This window comes from Rhinopithecus roxellana, chromosome 19 (assembly GCF_007565055.1).
Source record: "Rhinopithecus roxellana isolate Shanxi Qingling chromosome 19, ASM756505v1, whole genome shotgun sequence".
NCBI lineage: Eukaryota > Metazoa > Chordata > Mammalia > Primates > Cercopithecidae > Rhinopithecus > Rhinopithecus roxellana.
In genome coordinates, this window is record NC_044567.1 from 81,529,255 (window position 1) to 81,555,463 (window position 26,209).

At 44.2% G+C, this 26,209-nt stretch overlaps 2 protein-coding genes across 7 annotated transcripts in view; one reads left to right on the forward strand and one right to left on the reverse strand.

The window, feature by feature from the left end:
* ARSG (arylsulfatase G) overlaps positions 1 to 26,209 on the forward strand; it is a 169,059-nt gene that overhangs the window by 5,994 nt on the left and 136,856 nt on the right. The gene's annotated exons all lie outside the window — the stretch shown is intronic.
* Positions 2,420 to 26,138, reverse strand: SLC16A6 (solute carrier family 16 member 6). Of its 6 annotated transcripts, XM_030924205.1 has the most exons (7): positions 25,862 to 26,037; positions 22,458 to 22,592; positions 13,837 to 14,075; positions 9,184 to 9,327; positions 7,890 to 8,018; positions 6,225 to 7,040; positions 4,260 to 4,726 (listed from the first exon to the last, which is right to left on the reverse strand). In XM_030924205.1, exons 3-7 carry the CDS (start codon positions 14,066 to 14,068, stop codon positions 4,476 to 4,478), a joined length of 1,572 nt encoding a protein of 523 aa, XP_030780065.1. In that variant the 5' UTR covers positions 14,069 to 14,075; positions 22,458 to 22,592; positions 25,862 to 26,037; the 3' UTR covers positions 4,260 to 4,475. The 6 variants fall into 6 exon arrangements, with proteins under 6 accessions (XP_030780063.1, XP_010351411.1, XP_030780064.1 ...); XM_010353109.2 differs by lacking the exon at positions 22,458 to 22,592 and having other exon boundaries at positions 3,591 to 4,726; positions 25,862 to 26,138; XM_030924204.1 differs by lacking the exons at positions 22,458 to 22,592; positions 25,862 to 26,037 and adding an exon at positions 18,453 to 18,578 and having other exon boundaries at positions 3,596 to 4,726.

Below are 26,209 nucleotides of genomic sequence, written 5' to 3' on the forward strand. Positions count from 1 at the left end.
AACCTGTTGAAGTCAACAAGCTTAAAGCCAATCTTTTTAATCAGGGGAAGTGAAAACATAATTAACAACCTGGTGTGGTAGCTCACGCCTGTAATCCCAGCACTTTGGGAGGCTGAGGTGGGCAGATCACCTGAGGTCAGGAGTTCGAGACCAGTCTGGCCAAGATGGCGAAACCCCGCCTCTACTAAAAATACAAAAATTAGCTGGGCGTGGTGGCACATGCCTGTAATCCCAGCTACTCAGGAAGCTGAGGCAGGAGAATCACTTGAACCCAGGAGGTAGAGGTTGCAGTAAGCCGAGATCACTCCAGCCTGGGCAACAAGAGTGAAACTCTGTCTCAGTAAAAAAAAAAAAAAAAAGGAAAAAAAAGAAAACATAATTAGCAAATGTGTTAGCTATAATGTCGGGCGCGGTGTATAATGCTGGGCACAGCGGCTCACGCCTGTAATCCCAGCACTTTGGGAGGCCACGGTGGGCAGCTTACTTGAGGTCAGGAGTTCAAGACCAGCCTGGCCAACATGGCAAAATCCTGTCTCCACTACAAATACAAAAATTAGCTGGGTGTGGTGTTGCATGCCTGAAATCCCAGCTACTTGGGAGACTGAGGCAGGAGAATTTCTTGAACTCGGGAGGTAGAGGTTGCAGTGAGCCAAGATTGTGCCACTGCACTCTAGTCTGGGTGACAGAGCAAGACTCTCTCTCAAAAAAAAGGGTTAACTTACTGATCTTTCCTATTTTGGGGCAGTTATGATCTAAGAATTACTTTGACCACAATAAATCCTTTCCCATGGGTCAGGACTGTTAGTTTTCAGAGTTTTGCTTCTGGCAGTACTGACCTGTGCCAATGTTACAGATGTGTGGTGAAGGGGCTAGAAACTGTGGTCCACAGGCCAAATCTAGTCCACTGCTTATTTTTTATGTTTTCAGCCTGAGAGCTAATAGTGTTTTTTTTTTTTTTAACGTTTTTATGTTATTGAAAAAAAAATATATTTCCTGTGTGAAAATCTTGTGAAATTCACATTTCAGTATCCGTAAATAAAATTCCATTGAAAAACTGCCATGTTCATTCATTTATATATTGTCTGTGGCTGCTCTTGACCCTCAGTGGCAGAGTTGACTAGACAGAGGCCTCATGGCCTGCAAAGCTTTAAATATTTACTATCTGGACCTTTACAGAAAAAGTTTGCCAACCCCTGGCATGTAGAGTCCATGCTGTTTACTTATAGGTTACAACAGTTCTTAGAAGCTTCTGTGACTGGGTGTAGTCTTTAACTATTTGCCTTTATGACTTGATAGGCTTACTCTGGGTACCATGATATCATTTCATTCATGTATTTTTCATTAATAATTAAATTGCATTGCTGCTTTCATTCTTATTTCGATTCTTAGATGAAAATGTGCTTCTTCATTTGATTATATTGTTTAATTTTTTTTTTTTTTTTTTTGAGACGGAGTCTCGCTCTGTCACCCAGGCTGGAGTGCAGTGGCGCAATCTCGGCTCACTGCAAGCTCCGCCTCCCGGGTTTTACACCATTCTCCTGCCTCAGCCTCCCGAGTAGCTGGGACTACAGGCACCTGCCATCTCGCCCGGCTAGTTTTTTTTGTATTTTTTAGTAGAGACGGGGTTTCACCGTGTAGACCAGGATGGTCTCGATCTCCTGACCTCGTGATCCACCCGTCTCGGCCTCCCAAAGTGCCGGGATTACAGGCTTGAGCCACCGTGCGCCCGGCCATATTGTTTAATTTTTATTTCCCTCTCCTGTTACTCATTACTTAATACTTCCCTTGAATTATTTAGTCTTTTTCTAAGGTGCTTTAAAATGATTTGTATGAAACTCAACATAAAATAAAATTGTCCTGCTTTCAATGACCAAAAAAAAAAAAAAAGACATAAAAAAGTTCAGGCCACACACGATGGCTTACACCTGTAATATCAGCACTTTGAGAAGCCGAGGCAGGTGGATCACCTGAGGTCAGGAGTTTGAAGCCAGACTGGCCAACATGGTGAAACCCCATCTCTACTAAAAATACACAAAATTAGCCAGGCATGGTGGCGGGCACCTGTAATCCCAGCTACTCGGGAGACTGAGGAAGGAGAATCACTTGAACCTGAGAGGCGGAGGTTGCAGTGAGCTGAGATTGTGCCACTGTACTCCATCCAGCCTGGGCAACAAGAGCGAAACTCCATCTCAAAATAATAATAATAATAATAATAATAAATATAAATAAATAAAAAGTTCAGTAGAAACTTCTTGGGAAACTTTATGTGTCTCTAGTAGAGTTAAAAGGTTTTGCAGAAGATAAACGTTAAACAATTATTTATTTGGAGTGAATATTTGGTGAGTTTTTATAACTTTAATTGCATCAAACACTGAATGCTGTGAGAGTCAATAAATCTTATAACAGAAGAAAATCAGTCTCTTTAAATAAAAAATCCATAAATTTATTGCAAATCTAGAAGTACCAGAATGTCACTAATACAGAACAAATCAGCAATCTTGTTTGTATTTTCTTCCAAACATTTAAAACCTTGATTATTGACATATTGAAATTGGCATACATTTTGTTTTCATGCAGATAACAGAATAGACATGGAGCAGATCCCTCAGAAATCAGTTATAAATATTAAACTGTATTGAACATTCATAGTAAAAAATATGTTGTAAAGTGCTGAAGTCATGTTAAGTCTGCAAAACTGCCACAAGCTCAAAGTTCTTCTCAAGCAGTGACAGAGATTTGCTAACATCACCTTGCTTTAGGTATGTCTGTTTTTGACAGACACTTTGTCATTTCCTCCCCCACCCTCCCCAAAGTTTTATAGATTGTCCTATTTCTATGGCTGATAAGATGCTCTACAGATTGTAGCAGGTGGTGATGAACTATGCCACTTTCATTTCAGTGCAGAGAAATATTCAAGCTTGTGTGTACCTGTAACCAAACTAGGCTTGTTATGGTTTTCCCCCTGAGTTGTCATAAATTAACATTAACGATGAATAAAGATGGAGCAGCAAGCATTGACCATCACCTGCAGGGTGACATTGCGGTAAAATAGGTGAGTAAAAAGTCCACCTATTATCCTGACACTTGCCCTCTTTACAGAAAACTGCTAACGTGAGCAATACTATACATGTAGTGTAACTCCAAAAGAAAAAAAAAGGAAGAATAACAAACAAAAAACAAAAAACAATGACCAGCTACCCGATACCTCTGGCAACTTAGAGCAATCAAGTTATAGAAGATGTAAATTGCAACTTGTAATTCACTATAACATAATTGTCTCTGTTACCCCATGTGAAATACAGAAATCCTTCAACAATTAGATGGTTTTTTCTTTAAATCAGAAATGCTCTAACAGTTCAATGAAATATAATTCTGATCAAAGAAGTTCCTCAAGTATTCTTAGATGATAAAACAAATTATTTTTGAAAGCTAAGGCGATTTGCTATCCAGTATTTTTTCCCCTTTAATAGCACACGTTGCCCCTAATCAAATGGAAGAATCATGACAACTTGGCCTTTTATGAAAGTATTTTTACAAGATAAGACGTATTCTGTGAGTCATTTAAAGGATTGCAGAAAGGAGGTAAAAATGCTGCTTATGTCTCCGATTTTATTTTTTGATTACTTTAATCATCCTAGAATAACTTAATAATAAATAGTGGTTTAAATTAAAGACACTACAGTCACATATTTCTGTATAACTAAAAGCAACAGGAAACACATTTTTAAATGCCATTTTGTATATTCTGTACTGAAATACTTCTGGTAAGGACTGGCCATAAAAAGAAGTGGTAATCTTCACATTTATGAAGTTCAAGTTATAGATATACTTAAAATTTGTTTATTAGTAAAATGTTTGGTCTTAAACTATACTTCATTTCCAGCAAGCAGAGGCCGTAATTTGTTAATGGGAGCCTTGGTATTTTACAAAAGGTTTAACAAAAACTATTTATTCATATTTCTGAAAATTAGGAATTTTTTAAATGATTGAAGTCTTTTTTTTTTTTTGACTGGCCAATTTCATTTCAATGACCTGGGTTGGATGTTGTTTTATTCAAGATAGTAGTTTATTCAGACAAGACCATAGGAAGAAAGAAAAGAAAGAAAGAAAATCATTTGTCCCATGTGAAAGCTTTTAAAACCACTTTGCCAGTTTATGTCACAATTTTAATATTGGAATGTGAACCGAAGAGTCTTTCTGCATATCTTTTGTATTGCTACTGAATACAGCCAGATTTACATATGGAAGAGTGCTTGGTTGTTTTTTGTTTTGGCTTTAAAAACAAGCAAAAAGGAAAGCTTAAAACAAAACAAAACAAAAACGATGTTCGTAGTGCTCTTCACATACACATTCCCTTTAAAATGTAGTTTTGAAAGTGGAGTAGAGGGGTTAGCTCCTCTACCTCCTTGTGTCCCTGTCGGGCCCACCCCATCCCTCTCCAGCCAACACAGTGGCTGTCGTTGTAAGGAAGTGTGTCATACTGCCTCCATTTGCACGTGAACTCTGTGCTCATTTTTTGCAAGATCCATTTCCAGAAAGTCTTCAGGTATGTCCTGTAAAGTCTTCCCACGATGGCTCACTATCTTTGTTTCACCTGAATGATGACGCTGGCACAGTCCCATCTTACACGGTCTCACCAGGGCGAGGCACACAGCAGCCAGGGCCATGCCAGCTGCACAGGAGTAGAAGGCTCTGCTATAGATCTTACTTTGGTCCACCAACAAACCTGAAAGAGAGCATGGCGTCCGTTAACAGCATCATTCCTAGACATAAGCCCTCTCACCCAGGCGACCCTCACATTCAGAAGCCTCTCAGTTTCATTGCCTTCCTTGTTTTCTTTTGTGTTTCTAAAGAAAAATGGGTGTTAAAGGCAGAAATCTTTGCTAGATTGGAGAGGAGAAAGAGACAAACACACAATATACTTGTTCTTCTTGGGCTAAGTCTGTCCTAGCAGAGGATCTAAAACCTGGGACATTTAGATGCATACTTCTTTGAAAAGCTAATATTCTTCGGTAGGAAGGAACTGTATTATTTTCACTTGAGTTCACTTTAGGTTTTTGTTTTTCTTTTGAGACGCAGTTTTATTCTTGTCGCCCCAGCTGGAGTGCAATGTCGCGATCTCGGGTCACTGCAACCTCCGCCTCCCAGGTTCAAGCAATTCTTCTGCCTCAGCCTCCTGAATAGCTGGGATTACAGGTGCCTGCCACCATGCCCAGCTACTTTTGTATTTTTAGTAGAGATGGGGTTTTGCCATGTTGGCTAGGCTGGTCTGGAACTCCTGACCTCAAATGATCTGCCCGCCTCAGCCTCCCGAAGTGTTGGGATTAGAGGCGTGAGCCACTGCGCCTGGCCCACTTTAGGTATCTTTTGACAGGGGTATGATTTCTAATCACAAACACTTTAAAGACCCATTTGGGATCTAAGATATGAAACATACCTATGTCCTTCCTACAAGGAAACATTCTGTACAAATCAATTAGGTATTTACAGAGCGCTGCTACCCATTCCTAAACACCTTTCCTGAGAAGGGACGGTGACTTACAGAAGTCCATTAGTTCTGTCATTCCAGAAGTCAGGTGGGCTCTGAAGGTGATAAATCCATGAGTTCCTGTCTAGCATGAGAGAAGGCCAGGTGATAGAAAAAGCCTGGGTTGGCAGGCGCAGTGGCTTACACCTGTAATCACAGTACTTTGGGAGGCTGAGGAGGGCAGATCATGAGGTCAAGAGATTGAGACCATCCTGGCCAACATGGTGAAACCCTGTCTCTACTAAAAATACAAAAATTAGCCAGGCATGGTGGTGGGTGCCTGTAATCCCAGCTACTCAGGAGGCTGAGGCAGGAGAATCACTTGAACCTGGGAGGCGGAGGTTGCAGTGAGCTGAGATTGTGCCACTGCACTCCAGGCTGGGCGACAGAGTGAGACTCCATCTGAAAAAAAAAAAAAAAAAAAAAAAAAGCCTGCGTCAATCTGCACTACAGACACAGCTTCCTGTCCTGATTCGACCACTAATTTACCATCTGACCTTTGGCTTCAATTCTTTGGCCTTCAGTTTCTTCATATTTAAATCAAGAGGGCTGGCTCAGGTAATCTCTAATCCCTGGCAACTCTAAAATTCAATGGAAATATAAAATGGCAGTAAGTTTTTTTACGGCTTAAACAGGAAGCTAGCACAATTCATAAGGGAGAGTAGACAAGCATTTGTATTTTGTGTATTTAAATTACCTGCAAGGGGTGGTCCAGCCAGTCCTGCTATGCTCTGAATGAAGATGTAGACCCCAGCTGCAGAAGACATCTTCTCAATGCCCACGACATCATCCTCAGCAAGCAGTGGAATGTGGGTTCCTCCTACTGTTCCAACCATGAACCCAAAAAATATGCTACATGACATTAGACCCCAGAATTCAGTAGCAAAAGTAAAGGCAAACAGAGACACAGTCAATAAGATGATGCAGATGAGCTCAATGTAAATCTTACGAATGGGCTCTCTATTGAGGACAAAACCAGCTCCGATCCTCCCGAAAACTTCTGCAATGGCCATCGTAGATAATAAAAAAGCAGCGCGGTCCTGGTCAATGCCCAGACTAATGCCCAGAGGAATGATGTACAAGGAAGGTGCAAAGAATCCCAGTGTTGCAAAGAGACCAAATAATGCATAACAAATAAAACTTTTCTCTTTCAAAATGGAGAAGTCTAACAGCGGGGCTTTCTTTTCACTTGGCCTGGGGCTGGTCTTCACCAGGACCTGTTGCATGTCAGCCTTCGGCTCCAGTTCCGGGTTAGTGTGACTAGGCACATTTTTAGGTGAGGTAGTTAGTTCTACTCCTGAGTCAATGGAGTCTATTGAGGTTCGTGTTTTCTCATTTTCAAGCATATACTGCGCTTCTTTCCGATTTTCCTGGATGACTGTTTTCGGTGACCCTGGTCCTCTGATGATGATGGGTCTGAGCAGTGCTCCGAAGATGACAATGTTTAACTGTAGTAGGCCCACAAAGAGGAGGCTGTATCTCCAGCCAATGCGCTCCTTCAGAGCCATGATTGCTTGAAGAGGCAGGAGTGAGTGAAGAAGAAATAAAATATAAGGTCAATAATAGACTTAAGACCCAGGAGAAGCCATCAAGAAGAAATATGGATCCAGATTCCATTATAAATTTTGTGAAAATTTATTATACTCAGCATTACGAATGTGTACTCAATCTTTTTTTTTGAGACGGAGTCTTGCTCTGTCGCCCAGGCTGGAGTGCAGTGGTGTGATCTTGGCCCACTGCAACCTCCGCCTCCTGGTTTCAAGCAATTCTCCTGCCTCAGCCTACCAAGTAGCTGGGATTACAAGCGTGTGCTACCATGCACAGCTGTTTTTTGTGTTTTAAGTAGAGACAGGGTTTCATCATGTTGGTCAGGCTGGTCTCGAACTCCTGACCTCAGGTGATCCGCCCACCTTGGCCTCCCAAAGTGCTGGGATTACAGGCATGAGCCACTGTGCCTGGCCAAAGATTTTGTTTTGAGATGATCTGCACACAGATAAGAATGCTGTCTTTATTAGCATAATCTAAATCCACATTGAATGTAGCTCTCTTGAAAAAGGAGAGGACATAACAGGTGAACAACTGCAAATTACTAGATTATTCTGGAATGCATGTGTCAAGAAAGCCCTACCACTGCATATGTGCCCAGTTAGGAATTCAAACCTATTATTAAAGTGGTCTGAATACCTGAAGTGGGGGTTAGGGAGGACAGATCCTAAAAATGAGCTGGAGAAGAGACGTAAATAACCTCTCATTACTCATACACTTAAAGTCATCCATACTGTTGGCAAAAGTTAGTGTAGCAAGAATACCTGAGTGGCGTCCCTCATCCACATTCACACTTAGACTGTTGTAGTCTACCTACCTGGTGCGAAAGCAAACACAGCGAAACATTCTCCTGTGGAAGCAACTGCAGTGACTATGGAACGTCTTTTGCCAAAATATTGTGATAGGATGGTTACAGTTGGGAGAAAACTAAAGCAGTATCCCAGACCTGTGAAAGAAAAGTCAGAAAAGCCAATGAAACCCACATACTGCTTGAGACTGGAAGGATGTATATTCAAAGAGCTGGGATTTTTGGTTTTGCTTTTTGAATCTTAAGTTCTGGGAGCCAAGTAATTCATTCTGGACAAAGGTGATGTTGTAAAGAAAAATGGGTTTCATGAAAGGTCTGGATAAACTTCAGTGGTTGTTTTGGGATACTAAAAGTATAATTTTTCTTTTTTTTACTTTGCAACACTTTTTTTCAAATTTATATAATTCACAATGGATGACACTATTATTGCATGAAATTTTATATAAGATTTGTATCTAGAAAGAAATAAGTCATTTCATATGTGCAGAAATACAGGAAAAATGTAAAGTCTGCAAATCTTAACAACTGTGTGTGTGTGTGTGTGTGCGTGTGTGTGTGTGTATCTATCATCTATGAGGAATATACGGCCTCCTTTTATTGTTCTTTTTTTTTTTTTTTTTTAACAGACAGGGTCTCGCTCTGTTGCCCAGGCTGAAGTGCAGTGGTGTGATCACAGCTCACTGGAGCCTTGACCTCCCAGGCTCAAGTGATCCTCCCACCTCAGCCTCCAAAGTAGCTGGGACTACAGGCACACACCACCATGATTGGCTAGTTTTTTATTTTTTGTAGAGATGGGGTCTCCCTATGTTGCCCCAGTTGGTCTCCTGGGCTCAAGCGTTCCTCCTGCCTCAGCCTCCCGAAGCGCTGGAATTCAGGCATAAGCCACCATGCTGGCTACTCCTTTTAAATGGAAAAAGGTTTTCTTAGGCCCCCAAGATTAAGTCTGACATGTTGCACTTCCCCTACAGCCCTGGATCCTCAGACAGTGATTTGAGAAATACTGGCTACAGAAATTCGTCTTACTTTGTAAAAATGCTATCGTTTGGCTGTAAATGTAGCAAAAGAGAAGTTATCATCATCTCTGGTGAAGATTAAACAAAAACCCTTGGGCACTTGAGAACAGGTTCCCAGGTCCCCTTAAGTCCATATAGCTCAGTTCAAAACTACTGATCTGAGACACCGTTAATGTTAAAGAAAAAAAGAAAGAGAAAGAAATATAGTTTGTCTTTAATTTCCTCCTTCCCCTTCCTTGTTCTTCAAACTAAGCATCTAGAGAACTTCTGAGTCAAAGAGGAACACTTACCAGAGATGATACCGATGGCGACGTACATATGAGAAACCTCTTGTGAGAAGGAGGCGGCCACCATCCCGGTGCTGACAAGTAGCCCCCCCAACATCACCACCAGACGGTGTCCGAAGCGATTGCTCAGGACTGTGGCTAGGGGAGCTGCCGGGAAAGAACAAAACGATATTTTAACTCACAGAGGCTTCAGGGTTAGCTGCCATAAGACTCCTTCCTCCATATCTTGCACACGGAGAGATGATGTCAAATATAAATACAGCCGGGCGCGGTGGCTCAAGCCTGTAATCCCAGCACTTTGGGAGGCCGAGATGGGCGGATCACGAGGTCAGGAGATCGAGACCATCCTGGCTAATACGGTGAAACCCTGTCTCTACTTAAAAATACAAAAAACGGCCGGGCGCGGTGGCTCAAGCCTGTAATCCCAGCACTTTGGGAGGCCGAGACGGGTGGATCACGAGGTCAGGAGATCGAGACCATCCTGGCTAACATGGTGAAACCCCGTCTCTACTAAAAATACAAAAAACTAGCCGGGCGAGGTGGCGGGTGCCTGTAGTCCCAGCTACTTCGGAGGCTGAGGCAGGAGAATGGCGTAAACCCAGGAGGCGGAGCTTGCAGTGAGCTGAGATCTGGCCACTGCACTCCAGCCTGGGTGACAGAGCGAGACTCCGTCTCAAAAAAAAAAAAATAAATAAATAAAAATAAAAATAAAAATACAAAAAACTAGCCGGGCGACGAGGCGGGCGCCTGTAGTCCCAGCTACTCGGGAGGCTGAGGCAGGAGAATGGCGTAAACCCGGGAGGCGGAGCTTGCAGTGAGCTGAGATCCGGCCACTGCACTCCAGCTTGGGTGGCAGAGCAAGACTCCGTCTCAAAAACAACAACAACAACAAAAAAAACAAATATAAATACAGCCGGGCGCGGTGGCTCATGCCTGTAATCCCAGCACTTTGGGAGGCTGAGGAGGGAGGATCACTTGAGCCCAGGAGTTCAAGACCAGCCTGGGCAACATGGTGAAACCCCGTCTCTACAAAAAAATACAAAAATTAGCCAGGCATGGTGGTGTACACCTGTAGTCCTAGCTACTCGGGAGGCAGAGGTGGGAGGATTGCTTGAGCCTGGGAGGCAGAGGGTGCAGTGAGCAAGATCACACCACTGCACTCCATACTGGGTGACAGAGTGAGACCTTGTCTCAAGAAAAAACAAAACCAAACCATAATACATTTCATGCAAAGTCAGTGCAGGAATTATTTTCCTATGTGTTCAAATTCAACACGATTTGTCAGACTCCTGAAAGAGAAAGCCAGAATAACAGTATACAACTTTTATCTATATTTTTAGATGACTCTGACTCACCATAAGCATCTATAAAATTAGATATATATTTAATTTATGTTATTCTATAATAAAAATTGGTTTTCCTATGATTGCTTGAATCATTGTTTTTTTCTCTACTCACGGCTTTGGATTCTTTTTAAAAAGCTCCATTTGGGATCAGATTCTAGTTAGTTTCTTTTTTTTTTTGAGATGGAGTTTTGCTCTTGTTGCCTAGGCTAGAGTGGCCATAGTGTGATCTCGGCTCACCGCAACCTCCACTTCCTGGGTTCAAACGATTCTCCTGCCTCAGCCTCCCAAGTAGCTGGGATTACAGGCATGTGCCACCATACCCAGCTAATTTTGTATTTTTAGTAGAGACGGGGTTTCTCCATGTTGGTCAGGCTGGTCTCGAACTCCCGACCTCAGGTGATCCACCCACCTCGGCCTCCCAAAGTGTTGAGATTACAAGGCATGAGCCACTGCAACCGGCCTAGTTAGTTTCTTTACAGGACGAAAGAATGTGAATTCTAAGTTATGCACTCCTGAAGGACAGTTGCTATGGGATAGATAATTGAAAGCGAATCATCATTTGCTTAGCTTCTATAAGCTGTATCCCCTAGGACATTTAAATCTGGCAAATTAGTTTCCTAGTTATAGGTTACTTAATATTAACTTGACAACAGTGACATAAGTGAGCCATTGAAAGTTGGGTCAAGGAACAACAACATGCTAGAAGAGGAAGTGGGGAGAAAAGGATTCCATTTTTTGGGGTTAGTCTATATGTATCTACTATGTTAAGTATTAGAATACAACGTAATCTTGGATGTAGCTCATCATAAAACCACTGTAACCATTTTGAGCCAGGATGTTGGCTCAAAGCATTAACAATTAGAATAATAGCATTTGGAAGAATTATCTTCTGGTATAATAGTATTAAGTGGAAATTTCTTGTTGACTACATTTTTATTTTTAGGTATAAAAGACCTAAAACTGAAGCTTTGGGATTTTCTTTTTATTTAGATTACCAAATATAACATTTTAGTCCTAATTCATTTAAATTATATTTCTAAGAAGGTAATTAAGTATTCCACAATTTAAAAATTAAGTTAACTTGGCCGGTTGTGGTGGCTTACACCTGTAAATCCAGCATTTTGGGAGGTCGAGGCAGGTGTTCAGGAGTTAAGAGACCAGCCCGGCCAGCATAGCAAAACCCCATCTCTACTATAAAAATACAAAAAATTAGCCAGGCATGGTGGCAGGTGCTGTAATCCCAGCTACTCGGGAGGCTGAGGATGGAGAATCACTTGAACCTGGGAGGCAGAGGTTGCAGTGAGCTGAGACCGCACCACTGCACTCCAGCCTGGGCAACAAAGCGAGACTCCGTCTCAAAAAAAAAAAAAAAATTAAGTTATCTTAATACTCACTTAAACTGGAACCAGGAACTACTTCATGAAATTTGTAAGTGATAGTATGAGAACTAACAAGATACTTTTTTTGTTTTTTTTGAGACAGAGTCTTGCTCTGTTTCCCAGGCTGGAGTGCAGTGGCACAATCTCAGCTCACTGCAACCTCCTCCTCCCAGGATCAAGTGATTCTCCTGCTTCAGCCTTCCGAGTAGCTGGGATTACAGGTGCCCACCACCACACCCAGCTAACAAGAGAAATTTCTACCTTACCCAAAGGGTAAAAATATGTAGAACTGCCTTTTAAAGACATTCTATGGCTAAAAATGGACTACATTTAAAGAAGGGCTTTAACTTCAGCGATCACTTCAGAGATAACAGTTCCAAGACTGGGTGTAAGGGTAAACTTAGGGAAGTTTAAGGTCAACCTGGTTAACTTTCTTTTTTCTTTTTTGAGATGGGGACTTGCTGTGTTGCCCAGGCTGGAATGCAATGGCATGAACATGGCTCACTGCAGCCTTGACCTCCCAGACTCAAGCGATCCTCGCTCTGATGCCTCCTACTCGAGTAGCTGGGATCACAAGTGTGTACCACCAAGCCTGGCCAATTTTTTAATTGTTTGTAGAGATGGGGTCTTGCTATGTTGCCCAGGCTGGTCTCAAACTCTGGGGCTCAAGTGATCCTTTCATTTTGGCTTCCCAGAGTGTTGGGATTACAAACGTAAGCCACCACGCCCAGCCTGGTTAACTTTCTGAGGTGAGTTCAACAGCCCTTTTCTCTTGGAGAACCCTTGGCAATTATTTCTGACAGACCAATGAACTCATGAGACCTGGCATGTATATCCAATAGTCCTTTATAGGACCAAGTGAAGATTAGTATGTTAAAAATGATACTGAAGCCCCATTTTATTTTATGCTATTGGGTCTGGGAGTAGATTATGTAATGACGAATCAGTGAAGTCCCTATGTCAGCAATTTTTTTTTTTTTTTTTGAGACGGAGTCTCGCACTGTCGCCCAGGCTGGAGTACAAGGGCACGATCTGGACTTACTGCAACCTCCACCTCCCGGGTTCATATGATTCTCCTACCTCAGCTTCCTGAGTAGTTGGGATTATAGGCACATACCACCATGCCCAGCTAAGTTTTTGTATTTTTAGTAGAGAGGGGGTTTCACTATGTTGGCCAATCTGGTCTCGAACTCCTGACCTTGTGATCCGCCTGCCTCAGCCTCGCAATTTTTGGGATTACAGACATAAGCCATTGTGCCTGGCTGCAACTTTTTTTTTTTTTTTTTTTTTAAACGATGTCTTGCTGTGTCGCCCAGGCTGGAGTGCAGTGGTGTGATCTCAGCTCACTGCAACCTCCACCTACCGGGATCGAGCCATTCTCGTGCCTCAGCCTCCCAAGTAGCTAGGACTACAAGTGCGAACCACCGTGCCCGGTTGATTTTTCTATTTTCAGTAGAGATGGGGTTTTGCTATGTTGGCCAGCCTGGTCTTGAACTCCTGACCTCAAGTGATCCACCCACCTTGGCCTCCTACGCTTGCCTACAGGCGTGAGCCACCCGTGCCCGGCCATCAGCAACTTTTTGATGTTGCTTCTTAGACAGTGACAGTATCCTCACATCCTCACAAAAGGGGGTTGGCGGCACTCCTCAAGGGGATCTATAGAATCCTAAGAGTGTGCAGACGGCAGATATTTAATACGTGTGTATGAAATTGAAGGCTGTCATGGCTGGCAAATAAGGCTTTTTTCTTCAGTGCCTTTTGTATCTTGCCGATCCTCAGTGCTCTGAAAACCCTGTTAGTTGGGTCTAGGAAGGACCAACAGGCATATAAGGGAATGAAAACATCACAATCACCCCGACTACCATTATCAAGGTAGCCAAATTAAAAGGGACCTACACTTACGTCATGGTTAGGCCAAAAGATGTACTAACCTGAAAAGGTTAAGACAAACACACAGATTGAGATTATCCATGAGATCCTGCTGTTGGATTCATTAAAACTGTCCATTAAGTCATTAAAGAAGACACCAAATGTCTTGATGACGCCGTAGGTGAAGACTTCAACGAAGAAAAATGAAACAGCGACCACCCAGCCCCATCCTCCGTCAGGCACTTCAGTATACACGTTGGCTTTGGAACAAAGTTTTAATGTATTTTGGGTCATTCTTAATCTGAAGGAAAAAGTTAAAAAATAATTCAGATCAGCAATAGCGTGAGGATTGATGATTCTCATACTCTTTAGCAAACATAACAGATAAGAATGACTTACCGGGGGGAAGGGGGAGGGATAGCATTAGGAGCTATACCTGATGTAAACGACAAGTTAATGGGTGCAGCACACCAACATGGCACATGTATACATATGTAACAAACCTGCACATTGTGCACATGTACCCTAGAACATAAACTATATATTATATATATATATATATATATATATATAAAGAACTACTCACCCGATTTAGGTTGTTGAATATTTATTTATTTATTTATTTATTTATTTATTTATTTATTTATTTATTGAGATGGAGTCTTGCTCTGTCGTCCAGGCTAGAGTGCAGTGGCATGATCTCAGCTCACTGCAACCTCTGCCTCCCGGGTTCAAGCAATTCTCCTGTCTGAGCCTCCCAAGTAGCTGGAACTATAGGCATGCGCCACCACACCCACCTAATTTTTTTTTTTTTTGAGACAGAGTCTCACTCTGTTGCCCAGGCTGCAGTGTAGTGGCGTGATCTTGGCTCACTGAAATCTCTGCCTCCTAGGTTCAAGCGATTCTCCTGCCTCAGCCTCCCGAGTAGCTGGGATTACAGACGCCCGCCACCACACCTGGCTAATTTTTGTATTTTCAGTAGAGATGGGGTTTTGCCGTGTTGGCCAGGCTGGTCTTGAACTCCTGACCTCAAGAGATACACCCGCCTTGGCCTCCCAAAATGCTGAGATTATAGGCATGAGCCACCACACCCGGCTGACGGTTGAATATTTAAATTATGTACAAGTAGTATAAAGTCTTTGGATAAGTTTATGTATATACACATATGTACAAATCATGGTATTATACATGGGCCCCCCAAAAAGAAAGTTAAATGGGAAAAATAAACAGACATGAAGAACCAGAGCAGAATATTTAGAAGCATATTGAAGGACAACAGATGGTCACCAGACCAGGTATTAATGCTGACCTTGAAGGACTCAACTTAGGCCAGAAAAGACTGCACTGACTATAAGGAATGTTGATCAGAAATGAAGCCTAGAAAATGGAGGCTGAAAAGCAAACACTGGCTGTGCATCCAGCACCTTCCACCGTGTACGTGTTTGAGATACCATAAGCATCTCTGCTTGATGTCCCTGGTCACCGCGATCACCCAGCAACTCTTCTTCCCCCCCATTTTCTACTCAGTAAGCAATATTCTGATTATGATTTGGTGTTCCATGTGGATGTACCTACGCAGACACAATGTTACTATAAATCAAAATGAGGGCCTTCTGTCTTCTGGGAGTTTGTTAAGCAGGAGTAATTTCCTCAAAGTTGACCACCAATTGGTATATTAGCAATTCAATTTCCAAGTACATGATGATACTCTATAATAGGTGTCTAAATTAGGTGCTATTATACAAGCCTGTGGGGCCCCATCTGGGTACCAGTTAACTGAGTTACCTCTAACCTCTCTGTGCCTCTCCATTCAAACTGCAACAAACATCAGAACAAGCAGACCTGTACCTTAACACCACTAAGGAGACATTGACATTGACACTGGTTTAACTTAAGTCTTCTGGATTGGGCTCTAGCACATGAATACTGTCTTTTTCAAAGCCTCTGTGGTTACATATACTTTGAAAGAGTCATATGTATTTTTTTTTTTTTTTTTTTTTTTTTTTGAGACAGACTCTCGCTCTGTCACCAGGCTGGAGTATAGTGGCGCTATCTTGGCTCACTGCAACCTCGGCCTCCCAAGTTCAAGTGATTCTTCTGCCTCAGCCTCCTGAGTAGCTGGGACTACACGCATGCGCCACCACGCCCAGCTAATTTTTGTATTTTTAGTAGAGACGGGGTTTCACCATGTTTGCCAGGATGGTCTCGGTCTCCTGACCTTGTGATCCACCCGCCTTGGCCTCCCAAAGTGCTGGGATTACAAGCGTGAGCCACCATGCCCAGCCAAAACAGTCATGTTTATTTTTAGCCTAACTAAACATTAATTATATCTATAGTAATCAATGAGTCCATGCCATGGTCTTAGAGCTCTTAATGGCAACCAACCTCAAGTTTAAGAATTCTTTACGGCCGGGTACGGTGGCTCACATTTGTAATCCCAGCACTGTGGGAGGCCGAGGTGGGTGGATCACCTGAGGTCAGGAGTTCGAGACCAGCCTGGCCAATATGGCAAAACCCCATCTCTACTAAAACTACAAAAATTAGCTGGGCATGGTGGTAGGCACCTGTAATCCCAGCTACTCAGGAGGCTGAGACAGAATTGCTTGAATCCGGGAGGAGGAGGTTGCAGTGTGCCGAGATCCCACTGCACTCCAGCCTGGGCAACAGAGCAAGACTCTGTCTCAAACAAAACAAAACAAAACAAAAAACAAAAACGAAAAGAATTATTTACATACGACCCAAAGCAATCTACAGAGTGGATTCCTATCAAAATATCGATACCATTCTTCACAGAAATAGAAGAAAAAAATTCTAAAATTTGTATGGAACCAAAAAAGATCATGAATAGCCAAAGCCATCCTGAAAAAAAGAACGAAGCTGGAGGCATCACACTAACAGCCCTCAAAATACATGACAACACTACAGTAATCAAAACAGCATGGTACTGGCATAAAAACAGATACACTGACCAAAGGAACAGAGGAGAGAATCTTGAACTTAATCCATGTGTCTACAGCCAACTGATTTTTGGCAAAGGTGCCAAAGATATTCATTGGAGAAAGGCCAGTCTCTTCAATAAATGGCGCTTTGAAAACTGGATATCCATACAAAGAATAAAACTAGATCCCCACCTTTCACCCTATACAACAATCGACTCAAAATAGATCAAAGACTTAAATATAAGACCCAAAACTATAAAACTACTAGAAGAAAACATAGGGGAAACACTTGAGGACATTTGTCTGAGGAAAGATTTTTATGAACAAGACTGCAAGAGCACACATAACAAAAGCAAAAATAAACATGGGATTATATTAAGCTAAACAGATTCTGCACAGCAAAGGAAACAGATCAGCAGAGTGAGGCCAGGTGTGGTGGCTCACGCCTATAATCCCAGCACTTGGGGAGGCCAAGGTGGGTGGATTGCCTGAGCTAAGGAGTTTGAGACCAGCCTGGGCCACATGGTGAGACGCCATCTTTACTGAAAATACAAAAAATTAGCTGGGTGTGGTGGTGCACAACTGTAGTCCTGGTTACTCGGGAGGCTGAGGGACAAGGATTGCTTGAACCCAGGAGGTGGAGGTTGCAGTGAACTGAGATCCTGCCACTTCGCTCTAGCCTGGGTAACAGGGAGACTCTGCCTCCAAAAAAAAAAAAAAAAAAAAAAATGTAAAGACAACCCACAGAAAGGTAGAAAACATTTGCAAACTATTCATCTGATAGGGGATTAATATCCAGAATATAAAAGGAACTCAAACACCTTAACAGCAAAAAAAAACTCCCCAACAATCTGACTTAAATAAAAATGGGTGAACAGGGCCGGGCGCGGTGGCTCAGGCCTGTAATCCCAGCACTTTGGGAGACCGAGGTAGGGGGATTGCTTGAGCCCTGCAGTTTGAGAACAGCCTGGGTAACATAGGGAGACCCTGTCTCTACAAAAAAGTATAAAAAAAATTAGCAGGCCGGGCGCGGTGGCTCACGCCTGTAAGTCCAGTACTTGGGGACGCCGAGGTGGGCGGATCACAAGGGCAGGAGATTGCGACCACGGTGAAACCCCATCTCTACTAAAAATACAAAAAATTAGCCGGCGCCCTGTAGTCACAGCTACTCGGGAGGCTGAGGCCGGAGAATGGCGTAAACCCGGGGGGCGGAGCTTGCAGTGAGCTGAGATCCGACCACTGCACTCCAGCCTGGGTGACAGAGCGAGACTCCGTCTCAAAAAACAAAAAACAAAAAACAAAAACAAAAAAAATTAGCAACAGAGCGAGACTCCATCTCAAAAAAAAAAAAAAAAAAAAAAAAAAAAAAAAAAAAAAAAAAAATTAGCAGGGCCAGGCACAGTGGCTCATGCCTGTAATCCCAGAACTTTGGGAGGCCGAGGTGGGTGGATCATGAGGTCAGGAGTTCAAGACCAGTCTGGCCAACACAGTGAAACCTGTCTCTACTAAAAATACAAAAAAAAAAAAAAAAAAAAAAAAAAAAGTCTAATGTGGTGGTGGGTGCCTGTAATCCCAGCTACTTGGGAAGCTGAGGCAGGAGAATTGCTTGAACCCAGGAGGCGGAGGTTACAGTGAACTGAGATCGTGCCACTGCACTCCCGCCGGGGCGACAGTGTAAGACTCTGTCTCAAAAACAAAAAAAAAACAAAAAAAAAAAACCAGGGTGTGGTGACACATACCTGCAGTCCCAGCCACTTGGAAGGCTGAGGTGGGAGGATTACTTGAGTTGAGCTGGAAGCTCCAGGCTGCAGTGAGCAGTGAACACACCACTGCACTCTTGCCTGGGTGACAGAGCAAGATCCTGTCTAAAAATTTTTTTTTTTTAAGTTGACTAGCATGGTGGCTCACACCTGTAATCCTATCACTTTGGGAGGTCGAGTTGGGTGGATCACTTGAGGTTAGGAGTTCAAGACCAGCCTGGCCAACATGGCAAAACACTGTCTCTACTAAAAATACAAAAATTAGCCGGGCGTGGTAGCGCAAGCCTGTTATCCCAGCTACCCAGGAGGCTGAGGCATGAGAATCACTTGACCCTAGGAGGCAGAGGTTGCAGTGAGCCGAGGTCACACTACTGCACTCCAGCCTGGGCAACAGAGTGAGACGCCGTCTCAAAAAAAAAAAAAAAAAAAAGGCTGGGCATGGTGGCTAATGCCTGTAATCCTTTGGGAGGCCAAGGCAGGTGGATCACTTGAGGTCAGGAGTTTGAGACCAGCCTGGCCAACATGGTGAAACCCGGTGTCTACTAAAAATGCAAAAACTAGCTAGGTGTGGTGGCACAGGCCTGTAGTCCCAGCTACTCAGGAGGCTGAAGGAGGAGGATCACTTGAACCCGGAAGGTAGAGGTTGCAATGAGCAAAGATTGTGCCACTGCACTCCAGTCTGGGTCACAGAGCAAGACTCTATCTAAAATAAATAAATAAATACAAATAAATAAATAAATAAAAAATAAGTGAAATGTAAAAAGAAAATTCTTCATAATTATACAATTGTATACTGGTGAATTTTCAGGGTCAGGGTGCATTGTATCCTTTATATCCTTTTCCTAGCCATAAGTTGTTGGGTCAAAGTTACTAAGGCAAAGATTTTATTGAAAATAGAAGGCAACTGAAAAATAACAGGACATAACCTCATCTATCCAGCAGACTTGCTGGTTTTCTATTTTTAAAATCTAATGTTCTGAATTTACTCTACAAATCTTAAAAAGCAGCAAATCTGATCTAACTTAATATCATTAATCCTATTGATAGCGCCATTCCCACTGTAGCCTAATACTTGGGAAGGACTATATATTCACTTTATACTCTATTACCGCTAAATATTTGGTTGATTAAAATAAGGCATAAGATGTTGTAAGATGAGTATGCTCTTTGCAGCAAAGGCCTTTGCATTTTGATGTGTGTTGATGTGTCATGTCTGAGAGCAAATGGAAAGGTGGGAAGGGCAGTTAGATAGCTCAAGAGGTAGGCTGAGCAACTATAGAATAGTTTGTCACTACTGGCCCTCAACATAGAAAGCAATTGATTTAAGTTGGGAGCCAGGAGCCCTTTACCAAATTAGGTTTTCACAACATCCCTCCATTTCAAAAGCCACTCTCAAAATGAGGCCGCTGGGGCAGAGAAGTGAGAACAACACTAGCTTAAGATTTAGAAAACCAAAAAAATTTTTAAGAAGTGCTTGCCAGTGTTGGCTTTAGAATAGTGTCTAGCCCTGGGGAGGAATGGTGAGCCTGCAGCTGTCAAGGCTGTAGCCTTTACCCCTTCTATTTCATCCCTCCACCAGGCCATTGGTTTGAGCTTTTCCTTGTGAAGACCATGACTCCTTTGCCAGCCTCTTAATGGACTTCCGTATCCTGTACAATGAACCTTTTGGAAATGGTGTATTGTCATGGCATTTTTCTACTCAGACTTTTTTTTTTTGGAGACGGAGTCTCGGTCTGTCACCCAGGCTGGATTGCAGTGGCACAATCTCTGTTCACGGCAACCTCCACCTCTCCACCTCCCAGGTTCAAGCAATTCTCTGCTTCAGCCTCCCAAGGACCTGGGACTACAGGTGTACGCCACCAGTGCCCGGCTACATTTTTGTATTTTTTCAAGAGACCGGGTTTCACCATGTTTGGCCAGGCTGGTCTTGAACTTCTGACCTCAAGTGATCCACCCACCTCGGCCTCCCAAAGTGCTGGGATTACAGGTGTGAGCCACTGCACCTAGCCTACTCAGACTTTTTCAATGGCTTTCGTCTTTCTGAAGAATAAAATCCACTCATTAAGGCTGGGCACGGTGGCTCACATCTGTAATCCCAGCACTTTGGGAGGCCGAGGCGGGCAGATCACTTGAGGTCAGGAGTTTGAGACCAGCCTGCCCAACATGGTGAAACCCTATCTCTACTAAAGATACAAAAATTATGCGGGGGCGTGGTGGCGTGTGTCTGTAGTTCCAGCTACTCAGGAGGCGGAGTCAGGAGAATCACTTAAACCCAGGAGGCAGAGGTTGCAGTAGGGGCAACCTGGGAGTTGAGATCACTGCACCCCAACCTGGGTTACAGAGCAAGACTTCATAAAAAAAAAAAAAAAAAAAATCCACTCATTAGCCTGACTTTCAATGTTCTTTGTAACCTCTCTTTGTGGCCTTATTTCTTCTGGTTCTAAAACTTGACTCACCTGCCATGGTCAAAGTGGAGTCCTCCTGGCCCTCTAGTCTCTACCCACCTGGCTGTGGCCATGCCATTTCCCCAAAATGAGACCCTGCTCTGTGACATCCTTCTTCCTCCATAATGCCTTCTCCAACCAGCACAATCTAAGGGCTCTCTTCTTCAGGTGACAGGTATCATTTAATGATGGGGTATTGTTTACTTTTATGCCTTTATCTTATTTGCTTGATTAAATTATTATGTTCACAAAATCTGAGGTCTATTTCTCTTTGTATAACCCCATGTCCCCGGACCCCACCTGTACCTTGTACACAGCTTGTATTTATTTTTGCAACAAAATAGCTATCAGGTGCCAGGTCCTCGCTTTCACTGTACGGGCACTACAGTGAAAAGACCAAGAGATGGTCTCTGCCTCCATGGACTGAAATATCTGCTGATGATGATGCTAAGGAAAATGAATGCATCTGAAATGCATCCTATTTAAATGATTCAACCACATCTTGCCAGAATTCAGCACATTTCTGACAAGCAGTCAGGACTCAGTAGCTGCTAAGTCCAAAGTCAAATTGGCACAGTTGTTCTAACCCAGAAATGTGCCCAGAAGGTCTGAAGAGTTTTAATGGAGGGCTCAGGACCACCTTGAAACAAAACATATAGTGATAAAATGTGATAAAGACCCTAGAGAGACGTGGAGTGCAGTGGCACAGCCATAGCTCACTGTACCCTCAAAACTCCTGGGACCGTGCTGGGCGCAGTGGCTCACACCTGTAATCCCAGCACTCTGGGAGGCCGAGGCGGGTGGATTGCCTGAGGTCAGGTTTCGAGATTATCCTGGCCAACATGGTGAAACCCTGTCTCTACTAAAATTACAAAAATTAGCCTGGCGTGGTGGCGTGCACCTCTAGTCCCAGCTATGTGGGAGGCTGTGGTGGAAGAACTGCCTGAACCCAGGAGGCAGAGGTTGCAATGAGCTGAGATTGTGCCGCTGCACTCCAGCCTGGGCGACAAGAGAGAGACTCCGTCTCAAAAAACAAAAACAAAAAAAAACTCCAGGGCTCAAGTGACCCTCCCACCTCAGCCTCTCAAGTGGCCAGGACTATAGGTATGTGCCACCATGTCCAGCCAATTCTTTTTTATTTTTTAATTTTTATTTTTTTATTTTTTGAGACAGCGTCCAGGCTGGAGTTCAGTGGCATGATTTTGGCTCACTGCCACCTCCGCCCCCTGGGTTCAAGCAATTCATTGCCTCAGTCTCCCGAGTAGCTGGGATTACAGGCACCCGCCATCATGCCCAGCTAATTTTTTTGTATTTTTAGTAGAGACGGGGTTTCACCATGTTGGCCAGGCCGGTCTGAAACTCCTGACTTCGTGATCCACCCCCATCGGCCTCCCAAAGTGCTGGGATTACAGGCGTGAGCCACTGTACCTGGGATAATTTTTATTTTTTGTAGAGACAGGGTCTCACCATGTAGACCAGGCTGTGGACTGCATTTAGATGAGTGGGACCAGATTGCAGTTTTTTTATGAGCTGAGATTACCTGCCACCATGAGAAGCCTCTCTCTGGCCAGCACTGAAGTTCTGGTGCCAGCTGCCCCCTTCCTCTTTTCCCTTGCCTGTATCATCAGAGGTTTACACTTGAAAAACGGATGGGGTTAGGATGAATCTGTAACCCCTGAAGAGAGTTAGAATTACTGAATGTTAAAGCTGAAGGGGAAAATTGAGGTCATCTTATTCAATTCCTCTTTGTAAAATCTTACTCATTTTGCAAAATCGGGAAACATCCCCAAGAGGTGAAGGGACTTGACTGAAGTAGCCCAGTACTGAATCTCCTGCCTTCCAGGGCTCCTGCTGTACAAGCCTACAGGAGAGCATTTTTATTTTATTGAATTTTTTTGAGATGGAGTCTTGCTATGTCACCCAGGCTGAAGTGCAGTGGCACGATCTTGGCTCATTGCAACCTCAGCCTCCTGGGTTCAAGTGATTCTCCTGCCTCAGCCTCCTGAGTAGCTGGGATTACAGGCGCTTGCCACCACGCCCGGCTAATTTTTCGTTTGTTTGTTTGTATTTTTAGTAAAGACAGGGTTTCACCATGTTGGTCAGGCTGGTTTCAAACTCCTAACGTCGTGATCCACCCTCCCAAAGTACTGGGATTACAGGCGTCAGCCACGGTGCCTGGCCTTCTTCTTTACTTGTTTTCCATTCCTTCAACAGAAGGCCAAACCTTCTGTCTCTGCAAACAAAGCAACTGAGGCCTGAATTTTGAACTCATTTACGTAGAAGTCTCTATGTTCCAGAATATGAAAGTTTATCTGTCCACTTTGGTTTGTGGCCATGTGAATTTATCTGATGGGTAGGGATACTTTTCAGCTGTGTGCAGATCTAACTGGTGAGGCAAGCTGAGTCATCCTGCCCATCAACCCCTGCTTTACGGATGACGGGCTTTAGGCAAATCACTTTGCTTCCCCATTTTCATTGTCAATGTAAAATCAAGGTAAATGTAAAAAAGGGAGTTGAACTAGACTCTGATGAGCTTAGATCTCTTCCTGCCCTAATAGTCTATACTTCTCTGATAGCCTTTGACCATCACTTGCTTTAATCCTTCTAAGCCCTTTGAAGACAAGGCCCAAGAGTTGGTCTTCTTAAAGCTCTTAGGCCGTATTTGTTAATTTCTGTGTACCGTTAACTGGCTGCACAGTTATGGAAACCACTAAATCCTGAACTTCTATCATCTGGAAAGCACGGCTTGTCAGGGGAGTCTCTCAAGTCTTTTCCAACTTATAAAACTCAACAATTCTGAATGGGGGTTCCTGGCAGCCATCTTCCCTTCACCCTAGTGTTCTTCTGGAGGAAGCACAATGACAAAATTCATGGACAGTTTGGAGGATTTCCTAGTAGCATGTGGTTAAGTGTCCCCTTCACTAAATGGGTATTGACCAGGTGCGGTAGCTCATGCCCATAATCCCAGCAATTAGGGAGGCTGAAGCAGGCAGATTGCTTGAGCCCAGGAGTTTGAGACCAACCCGGGCAACGTAGTGAGACTGCGCCTCTACAAAAAAATTTAAAAATGAGGTGGGAGGATCGCTTGAGCCTGGGAGGTCGAGGCTGCAATGAGCAGAGATCACTTCCATGATGGGAGGGAGACCCTGCCTCTAAACAAATAAATAAATGGGTATCTTGCCAAAGGCTTGGAAACCTGCTATCCTTGGGAGTTTCACTGTGACTTAATTTGTTGAGAGAAGATTTAGCCTGAGGGCATGAAAAAATTGGATTATCGTAGACCATCAGAGTGTTATTCTAGGGGCAGCTCAGAGCAAGGTTCAAAATGCAGGCTCTGGATGGAAATGGGGTGGCTACTGGTGTAGGCAAACCCCGAGCAAAAGCACTGCGGATTTCTCTTCTTCTTCAAGGTGTAGCCTGGAGAACGGCTTTGACAAGTTGTTTCTGGCCCAAGTTGGCAAAACCAGTCTGCATTTGGCTAAAGTTCATTTTCACTCTCTATTAAAAAAAAAATTTCCAAACCTAACCTGGATAGCTGCCTCACCATGTTGAATCACTGGCTACAACCGAGTCACCATTTTACAAGGCTATGGTGTTGAAACCTGAGCCCCTAATTTAAGTGTCCTCCTCAGGAGTTCCACTGAGGAAAGTCCTCTTTTGGAAACCACAGAAGGAAAACTCAGGGTTAGTGGTACTCATTACACTGGAAGGAGCTTTTCCACTTGGCTGCATTGTTTATTTACATACTGTAAGTTCCTATCCTGGACACCCTTCCCTTAATTATGAGAAGAGGGGTTTCTCTTATATCATCTGGCCGGATGTATTGTTGACCCCCAAAATGCCACGTAACGGTGCTTGGGACATGGGGAGATGCATCGTTTAGAGATTTCAGCATAAGCACTTGGCATCTTTTTACAAACAAGACACCTATCTTACCATGATTTGCAAAAACAATCAGATCACTGAGAAATCTCATTCCCGGGGTAGAAACCATCTCCTGCGAGAAGGAGCTGGCACGGAGTGTCTAACCGTGCAAACAAAACCGGCTTCCAGGTTGACAAGTTGTAATTGCTCCTCCCCAGTTGGCTCCGGGGAGCTTTTTCTAAGACTGACGCCCCCCGTGTTTGGTGACATTTTATATACGCCACCTAACAAACTTCTATGACCTGTCTTGCTAGGGTAGGGGGAATAAAAAGAAAAGGCGACAACAACCTAGAAGGAAATAACCCATTTCCTCTGCAAAACCATCTTCCCTTGCTACGGAACTGCTCGGCGACACCAGCGCTTTCCTGCGGTTGGCAGCCCGGGAACCTTGAAGTTGCGCGGGACCGGCCGTCAGCCGCTGACAGTTCTGACCGTCCAGGTGGAGGACCCGCGCTCTGCCGGGAAATCCCTGCCTTCCCGCAGGGGGCAAACGATGGCCGCCCCAGGGAGTGCTGTGTTTGGGGGTCGGGGAGGCAGGGAGCCCCACTTTCCCTCGCGCTGCCTCAGTGGCCGCCCTGCGTGCGCGCGCCAGCCTGGGGAAGGAAGGTACCTCTGACATTTCGCTCCTGCGACGCGCAGGCAACTTCATGCGGAAAATCCGCGGAGGGGCTGAGCCCGGAGCCCCCCACTCTTCCGACGTCCCGGAGCCCCCAACCCGGGGCAGGGGGCACTCAAAGGCCAGGCGTGCCTTTAGGTATCCTCCAGGACCCAACTGTACCAGGGTCACGGACATTCAACTCTCAGCTACCCACACCGGCGCGAGCGCGTCATCCCGGTGGCCCTGGGCATTCCTAACTGTCAGAGCGAATATTTTTGGGAATAACCTCTCCAAAATGTGAAGATGTTCAGTGGTCTCCTCCGCCTCCCATCCCAAAAAAAGGCCCCAACACATATTTTTAAAAAAACAACCCACACCCCACAATCAAACTTTTAAACATGTAAAATAATAAACCAACTCACCAAGTTAGAAGGGAAGAGAATAAACCCCAAAAGGCTCCCAATAAGGCGGAGGCTTGGCCTCCCCCTCCTTATAAGCCGCTCGGTAACATGAGAAAAGAATTAACCCCTTAGGGGGCGGGCCCGACTCTAGCGCAAGTTGGCTCGGGCTGGTGAGGCCGGAGCGCCCGGGCCCTCCACCCACTCCCGCGACTCAGGCACCCGAGCCACACCCTCCCCCCGCCCCCCACCCCGGCCGCCTGCGCCCCTGGCCGTGCGTGCTGCCGCCCGCGCCCCGGCCCCGCGTCGCTGCCTAAGCTCTTATCCTATACCGGCTGCAGCCGGTCTCCGCCGGCCTCGGGGGCGCGCCGC